The sequence below is a fragment of the Ictidomys tridecemlineatus genome, chromosome 2 (assembly GCF_052094955.1).
Source record: "Ictidomys tridecemlineatus isolate mIctTri1 chromosome 2, mIctTri1.hap1, whole genome shotgun sequence".
Taxonomy (NCBI): domain Eukaryota; kingdom Metazoa; phylum Chordata; class Mammalia; order Rodentia; family Sciuridae; genus Ictidomys; species Ictidomys tridecemlineatus.
The window spans coordinates 11,961,092-11,970,243 of record NC_135478.1 but is presented as its reverse complement, the minus strand read 5'-3'; the positions used below and the strand labels follow the sequence as shown (position 1 = coordinate 11,970,243).

Here is a 9,152-nt window from a genome sequence, read left to right as displayed (position 1 = left end):
TCTCTATCTGTACAACCAGGAGAGTCAGCAGTTGTACTCCAATTCTGTATGATGTGTCAAAATGCATTCTACTGTCATGTATAACTAATTTGAAGAAAGAAAAAATAAGTAAAATGAATGAAAAAAAATTATGTAGCTGTCCCAGAGTAGAACTTATTTCTGGGAATTGTCCAAAGTTGATGGAGAAAAACACATTAGAAACCAAAAGGAAAGAAGACAATAAATTACAAAACTTACCACCAAAACGCTCTGGCAGGAATCTGAGGTGGGAGCAGAAGCAGAATTCTCCTTTAAGTGAAGAAGAAAACTAAGTTTCTCATCACTAATCATTTGTCAGCAGCCTGGAAGTGCAAACCAATGCAATACAGGGAGAAAAAGTCACCAGAGACCTGAACATGGAAAAGGCAAGATGTCCACTGGGGAATGATCTTGGCCAAATTCTACTCTTATATCGTGTGCATGTAGGAATATGAACCAACAAATCCCACCTATGTACAACCAAAATGCACCTGTAAGAAACAGGGAAGAGGCAAGGTGTGGCTTATGGAGGATGGAGTGGCTGCAGATGACAGATTGGTGGCTTCAGACCTATTGTAACTGGGTGTGATTTTACTAAGCCTGTTCCCACAAAGCCAATATGTGAAGAGGCCACTCCAGGTGGCATTGAGGAGAATGGCACATTGAGATCTTTGGCAAATATTGCTTCTCCCTATCTAGTTGTAAATTTCCAATTTCAGCTGTAACAGAGAAGTCTTAGTATTCTCTGTAACTTTTCAACTCATCTAACTTATTTGAAAATCAGGTGATAGAAGGAGGAAAATTTGCATTTGTACATGCAGCAAATTTATTAGAAAATAGATCTCCAACATTACAAATATTAATGAAATTTACAACACCTAGAATGGGGATTAGAACCTTACAAACACACAACCGATGAGTTTTATTTTGTATAGTTACTTGAGGACTTGCCTGTGTTCAGCATTTGGTTTATGATTTATATACCTTGATTCATTATGTCATCATTGCTGTTTTTATATAAGTACAAAAAGTGTTATAATAATGCAATGATAATGTAAATAGGAGTAGACCCTCGCTACCTGTTAGAGATTATTAACATTTTCTCATGCCTGATTTACTTTAACTTCACCCCAATATGATTCCTATGAAGTGAACACATTGTGATCCTTATTTTATAAATATGGAAACTGAAACAAAAAAATCTTCAGTAATGTGATATCAGCAAGATGAATGGCTTGACTTTCGTTAATTACACAAGATCAAAAAGGAGGTACTTTGAGTGAATGAAAGAGTAAGTTTTATACATAAAAACCAAAGAAGCTTCTCTGATGGAGGAGAAGAAAGTCCCCTCTAGTGGTTCCAGAACAATGGTGGAGATGTGCAGGAAAGGCTTGAGAGAAGGTCAGTTCCATCAGGAAGGTGAGAGATGCTCAGATCTGGGATCCAGAAAAGAAAAGTAAGATGAGAGGAGATGGAGAGGGAGAGAAGTCGTGAGAGACAGGAGCTGACTGCACAGATGGGTCTAAGTGCGGGGCCCTCCTCACTGCAGTGTCCCCACTTGGGCCACCAAGGCTCATCCTGTGAGGCTGTGCTGCCTCCTACCTGCTCCCACATCAGCAGCTCTGGGGTGAGCTCCTGCTTCTCCTTCCCTGGGTGATGAGGGTCAGCTCAGCCCTGATGAAATGCAGGAGGTGACCTCAGGCATGAGTGCTCTTCAAGGTCCAGGTGAAGCCACTCACTCCTGGAAGATCTGAGCTGTGGATGAGAGGATCAAGGGGCATATTTACTATTTCCATGGCCTGGGAGTTTGAATTCTCATGAATGCTCATTAAATTAATTGTTGCATTGTTGTCTATTCTCAGAGCAATTGAGTTTCCATTTGTGCAGGGGGGGGGACAAACATAAAGAATTGTACATATAGCCAGTTTTGAATCATGGTTTTTTTTTTCCAAATATGTACACTCCTTCCCCTGGGGCACTTGGCTCAAGGTGTTGCTTTCTCCCTGGACTTGATCTCTACTGATCCTTGGCTTTCCCCATGAGGTTTTCTTCAATAAGTGATACAGAGTGTCTTTGTCTACAAAGTGGAGTGCAGACACCATTTCCAAGCCCATGTGAGTCCTGAGCACCTTCACTGGGGGCTGTGGACAGGACCACCCTGCCCCCACATGTGTTCACTGATGTTGTCCTGGCATTTGTTGTCACTATTGAAGGTGCAGTGTAGACAGAGCATCAGGTGTGTAGTTACAGAGGTGAGTGGTGAGAGGTGAGCTGAGTGTACAGGCAGGAGTCTGCACAGGTGTCTAGGCTTTCCAGGTTTAGAGCAAGCTGAATACATGGCCTGAATATTCCAGTTCAGAGTGGAAGGACCAGTTTCACAATTCACAAAGCACTGATTTTTATGCTCCTAAATCAAGGATAATTAATATGATTTCAGAAAATAGCAGTGGGATGCAGAACATTTCTTTTGGTCTTGATGGAGTAGCCAACAGGGTTAGAAGGGAAGACCCCCAAGTGGTAGGAGTCACCTGATCCATGCCATATTCTTGGATTCATTCCCCATGCTTCCGGCTCCAGACTCCCTTCTGTGCTCACAAATGGCACAAGGTCATCAGGCCTATAAAAGTGTATTATAGGAAAGAGCTCATTAAATCAAATTTGGATCCCTAGGAAATAAAAAGGGAGGATACTCAAAGTGCGACGTGTTCTTGGATCCTTGGATGTAGAAGAGAGGCAGAAAAGTCAGTGCCTAAGTGATGTTTTGTGTGGGGTTTCACTCAGCCATTGCTCGATTCAAATGGGAATGCAGAGCCCAGGCCCCCAGGCATGTGGGCAGCCTCTAGACATTGGAAAATATAAGGAAAGGGATTCCTCCTCCGATCCTCTGAAGGCTCACAGACCTGCAGAAACCTTCATTTTATCCCATAAGTCCAGTTTGCACTCTGATCTCCTGGACTGTAGGACCAACCATTGGTGTTCAGTTTAATCTCTGAAGTTTGCTGGAATTGTCTCCATCCGCAATAGGAGGGGAGGACACATCGTAACCATGACCTTGATGTTTCAGGCTGGGTCTGTCCCCACTCTAAGCCAACTCTGCTCTTAAGAAGCTGAGCATACATATTGTAAAGGCAACTTGGCCATGTTTTTCCCTCACAAAGAATAACTGGGAAAGACAATTTTAAAAAAGAGGAATAAATAGAGAACACTTGTCCTTCTCTTTATGAAAATCTTAATGAAAGCTCTACTTGCTCAGGAGGTGTGGACTTGGTTTAAATCTGAATAGAAACATCAATGCAGCAGAACAATAAAATACAAACTTAATAAAATGAGAAGTTACATAAGTGACATCAAAATCAAGCTAGAATCAGGTAGACCAGGGCCTAGTGGCTGATCCAGAGATCTTTGTGGACCAGTCAGTGAATGGCTTGTTAGTTGGCACCACAGGAGTCATGTTACAGAGACCCAGAGTATTATGAGAGTTCCCTTCACTCTCACCATTGCTACTCTAAAGCACACTAGTTAATTCCAAAGGTCTTCAGTGGGCTCACTGGCACAGATGCCCATGTGGCTGAATGTATGTGCTGTTCTTTGAGTTTTGATCCTAACTCTGCCCCTGGGGTTGCAAGAGTTTGACTGTGCAAAGCAGTGGTCCCCTGGTTGTGACAATTCTTACAAGGGAGCTGAAGAAACTTGCAAAATAAACCTGGTACTGGGGCCAATCACACACTGGGAAGAAGAGGGGAAGCTAGCCAATGTTCCAGATGGTTCGTTTCTTGTTTTAGATAGTTCCATTGACGGTTTTCTTCTAAGCATGAGCTTTCTTTCCCATGGAAAAACACTATCCACTAGAATGGAGCACTCCAATGGTAGGTTTATGAACAATCAGATGTGGAAGGACATGTGTCCATAATTGATCTAATGCAGCATCCAGTCAGGGACTCTGAAAATGGCACTTTTTGGTTTTGAACAACTCAATGCCTGTTTCTGCAATCTGTGCCATCAGACTGACCAATCAATCCAGTGTCGAGGTTCAGGCAGGTCCTTTTCTGCAATACCTGTGTCTCTCATTATACCTCTGTTACAAGGATAGACCTAATTCAGAAATGACTTTGACAAACAAAATGAAGAACTATTTCTAGGAGAAGCACTACTGAAAGATTGAGATCCTGAATTTTGCACTTTGTGAATAAGAAAAAGAGACTGAAGCACAATTTACAACTTTCATTGCCATCAGAATCATTTGCTGCTGTAACTACTCTAGTATTCTATGTAAAAGAGTCATCAATATGTTTAGGATTCAGGAAGTGTCTGCAAGGTGTCTTGGGTTTATTTTGGTTCTTAAAAGATATGTCTTGACATTCTAGAAGTGAAAATTATCTTTCATTAGTGTGCAGAAAAATCACAGTGTGAATTATCAGATTCTCCTTGATGCCCTGCCCCAGTTCTTTACTGTCATTTTTATGCATGAAAAGCACACTTCATGTATCTTCAACCCTGAGTGAATGAATGAAACTCACAGATGGAAAATTGCTTTGTCTTTTAAAATGATCCAGTTTCAGAAGTCAGTGTTGAAGGAACATGTGAAAAAACAATTTACAGATACACCAAAAAGACTTTTAAATATCATAGTTTAAAAAGATTCATTGAGAATTATGAATGAACATCATCATAGTTAATGAGATGCAAATCTGACACACATCTTTTACAACAATCTTTTCTAAATTATTTTTGGTTGTGAAAAGTTGTGTTTGTATTTGTGTTCATTTTTATCTAGTGGTTTGTTTACTTTACTATTTGGCCTTACATTAAAAATTGTAAAGAATTATATTCCACCAGTTTAGCAATCATGGCCTTATCTATCATTAAACCCAGGTACACGTTGGCATAGCGTCAAGGCATATTGACTGAATTATGACTACAGAAATGAGATCAGGTCCCATGAGAGCATTGTTTTCGTGGAGTGAGATGGACATTATTACCCCAAGTACATGTATGAAAACACAAATGGTGTGAATATACTTTATATAACAACAGAAAAGAAGAGTGCCATGAAGAAGATTTGAAATAAATGGTGCTTGGATAATTATTTATGGATTGGATTAAGATGGAGTTAATTGCTCTCTAAATGTCAAAAATAGTTATCAAAGAAAGTTGTGGGAAAGATCTTAAGTTGTAGTGGACTTTAGAAGTGAATATAGGTGAATCCTCTGAACATATACCCAGATGGAAGAAAAAATGAGTAGAAGTCAGAGGCTCCCTGTCATAGCAGGAGTCATTCTAACTGGACTTGATAGAGCCCCAACTGTGAGAGAAAGACCTCTTTTAATGTACCCGGTCTCTGGAACTTTATTATAACAATGAAACAGATTAATACATCAAATAAAAGAGACATTGGGAAATCTAGTGATGGGATGTTTACAAAACATGGAAGTAGTGCTGGCACCTGCTGAGGGTTGTTGTTATTAATATCAGCATTAGTAACTCTGAATTTCTTTTCCAGCTCAAAATCTTTCATTCAATTTATAACTTTCCAAATTCTCTTCTAGATTCTATTTTACATTGAACCATCTGCCCAGCTAATTTTCACTCCATTTGACAGATATTCACTGAGTAAAAACTCTTTTCCAACAACAGGATGAGGCATTGTGGCTGTGAAGATGGGAAAGAGCCAGTTCTCAAATTCAAGGAATCTGTACAGAGGGTGAGTAGAAAAATCCCACAGTCAGTGTGATGGGAAGCACAGTAGGAATGATTTAAAGGGGAAAACATTGAGTTAATCCATTCACACCACCTCAGGAAATGTTCCTGTAAATGAGATTTCAAGACAGCATTTGCCCAATTTACACACCCTATTCTGAGGATATATGTCAATCCAAAGGACCAGGGCAAAGGCTGCAAGTTCTTGTTCATATGCAGAAGGTGATGAAGTTGATGTTCCAGTAGGTGAGAGTACAAAAGTGGTCCCTGGAAATCAGGCAGGGTGAGGAGGGGGTTAGGTACAAGGTGTGAAGCACAGTTTTATAAGAGAAATGATTTCTAAAGTTCTACAGCAAGTAGAGTGCATGGGCTCTCTCTTGTTCAGCAGGGTGGTCCACAGAACAGGGTAGAGGAGAGTGTGGCTGTGGAGTTGCTATTCAAGACCTCTGGAGATCAAGCAGGAAGCAGGTCGATTTTATTGCCCAGTTACCATGTATATATTCTCAGGAAGTAGCCAGGCAGATTACAGGCAGCCACCCATGCAATTTCTTGCTAACTGTCCTTACAGCAACCAGCCAAGGAACAGGTTGTGGAGTAAGTACAGGGAATGCAATACATGGCCTCACACCCAAGGCTGTGCCTACAGGGTAAGCAGTCTGCCGCTCACATGCCTACTATGAGGGGAGTGGCCTGCCACTCTGGCGCCCTTAACATATGCCATGTATGCTGTATTCCATGCCCTTGTCCCACGTAGAGGATAATAGTTCATAACAATTGATTATATAATTTTGGAAAACTAGAAGAGCATGAAGTGTCCCAGTGAAAATAATTAATAAATATTCCAGGAGATGGAAATACTGATTACTTTGATTTTATCACTACATGTAGCATGCATGCATTGATATATAACATGGTGCTCCATCAACAAATGCCAGTATTTTGTATCAATAAAAATACAAATACTCACACCTCAGTGTAGGTAATCATAAATTAAAAATCCCATTTGTATTCAAACATAATTCAAACTGGTAAGATAGTGAGTGCATAGGTGATCCAAAATGCTGCAATAGGAACAGTCCCTAAGTAGGAACAAACCCTTAGGATGATGACAAAAATGAGGTGCCCTAAAATACACCAAGCAGAGATAGGCAGAATATTGCATGGGGGGGCGGGGCTCCAGGATCTCCAGTATGATGGACATTATGATTCAGGAGAGACGTGCATCCACTCTTTTACTGAGAAGCACCATCTTGGTGAGGACTCTCCCCAGGGCCACCTTGATGTCTCTGTTCCTCAGACTGTAGATAAAAGGGTTCAGCATGGGGGTGACCATGGTGTATGCCACTGAGGCCATCATACTCATCCTGGATGACAGTGTGGCTACAGAACTGAAGTAGACCCCAAGGCTACTGCCATAGAACAAGGAGACCACCAGGAGGTGAGACCCACAGGTGGAGAAGGCTTTGTACTTGCCTCTGTCTGATGAGATCCTCAGGATGGAGGAGAAAATCTGAGAGTAGGAGAGGAGGATGCCAGTGAGAGGGAAGACACCCAGAATAATGGCCGCTGAGTAGACCACTATGTTGTTGATTAGTATGTCAGAGCAGGTGAGCTTCAGGATTTCAGGAAGATCACAGAAGAAGTGAGGGATTTCTATTTTTGTGCAAAAGGACAGCCTCAAGATTGTCAAGCTATCTGGGAGGGAGCCTAGGACACTGACCATCCAGGACCCCAGAGCCATGAGCAGACAGAGCCGTGGGCTCATGATGGCCATGTAGTGCAGGGGGTGACAGATGGCCACAAAGCGGTCATAGGCCATCACTGCCAGGAGCAAATTGTCTTGGCATCCAAATAAAACGAAAAAATATACCTGTGAGATGCAACCTGCAAAGGTGATCCCTTTGCTCTGAGTGTGGATATTCCTGAGAGCCTTGGGGATGGTGGTGGAGGTGAAGCCAATGTCAGCCAGGGACAGGTTGGAGAGGAGGAAGTACATGGGTGTGTGCAGGTGGGAGTCTGAGATGACAGCCAGGATGATGAGCAGGTTTCCTGTGACTGTGACCACGTACCCAGACAGAAGCAGGCCAAGGAGGAGGGACTGCAGGTCGGGGTCATCTGTGAATCCCAGGAGGATGAAGTTTCCAGCTCCTGTTTGGTTTCCTCTTTCCATGGTGCTGGTGTGTTTACTCTGAGGAGGGAGAGAAGGAACTCCAAATTCACTCCATCTAGGGAGGCTGAGGCAGGAAGACTGCAAGTTGAAAGCCAGGCTCAGTATTTTAATGAGATTCTGTCTTAAAATAAAAAATAAATAGAAGGCCTGGGCATGTAGCTCAGTGCTTAAGTGCCCCTGGATTCCATCCATGGTACCCTCTCTCCACCCGCCCTGTTCTCTCTCCCCCAAATAAGAATTTCAAATAGAGATCCCCCAGGATGCCTCAGGCTCTTTTATTGAAATTTTGCGAACTCAATAACTTATTTATTTTATCTTATCATTTGGCCTCTTGGCTGGCAAGTTTCAGATACCATTTGTACACCCCCCAAAAAAACAAATCAAGACATGGTTCTATGTCAGTGCTTCTCAAATGGTGTTCCCAGGAGTACCACCTGGGCAACACCTGGAATCTACCTGAAATGTGCATTCTGATGCACACCTCACCTGAAACCTGAACCTCCTGCTGTAGGTGTGAAGCTTCCCTCTGTGTCTTGAGAAGCCCTTTCAGGATTCAGAGGCTCACTCCTGCTTGGGAACCAGGGCTCTAGACCTTGCCTGCATCCCCATCCAATCCTCGTTTCCCAGGTGCTCTGCTGCGTTCTGCCTCATGCTCATGGGAATGAGCATCTCCTAGTTCCAGGCAGATTGCTCTGCCATGTAAAAGCTCTCTCGGTTACTATGCTTCTTCTCTGTGATTTCTTCATGTCCTGTCCTGTGGATGTGTGGTCTTTTTGCTAGAAATATCAACATCTTCTGTTATTATTATTATTCTTAATTTTATTTCGTTTTAATTTCCACTTTAACCATATAGATTCAAGAATCATGGAATTTATAAGTATAGAAATCCTAGAGTTTCTCAATGTAGGCATGAGTCTTAAGCACATTTTTAAAAAAAATCATATGAAAATATTCCATTATGGCAAAATGGCTCTTCAAATCTTGCCCATTCTGGACATTTAGTTTTCTGGTTTTCTTTATGATGTGAGATTGTTAATGTTAATTTTAAGTCTATACTTTCTTCTCTTACGGTAATCGGCAAATGACTTCTGTCATTTTTTAAACATTCAGGTATTTCCTCTGTCACATGCATATAAATGATTGACTTAAACTGACCATTCATCAGGCTGCCGGTTTCGTATTGTACAAAATTGTCCATCTGCATGAGGTACTTAAAAGTCCAATAGAGAAAGTCACCTAGCATTATTTCTATCAGATTTCTATTTCT

General features: G+C 41.8%; 1 protein-coding gene across 1 annotated transcript; it reads right to left on the bottom strand.

The window, feature by feature from the left end:
• Positions 1–6,922: 6,922 nt before the first annotated feature.
• On the bottom strand, positions 6,923–7,885 carry LOC101954840 (olfactory receptor 7C2). The gene has a single exon (XM_021731431.2). The coding sequence runs from the start codon at positions 7,883–7,885 to the stop codon at positions 6,923–6,925; it is 963 nt and encodes a 320-aa protein (XP_021587106.2).
• Positions 7,886–9,152: the final 1,267 nt, after the last annotated feature.

Coding starts and splice junctions, on each gene's coding strand:
- LOC101954840 (XM_021731431.2), bottom strand. CDS start 7,885: ATGGAAAGAGGAAACCAAACAGGAGCTGGAAACTTCATCCTCCTGGGA.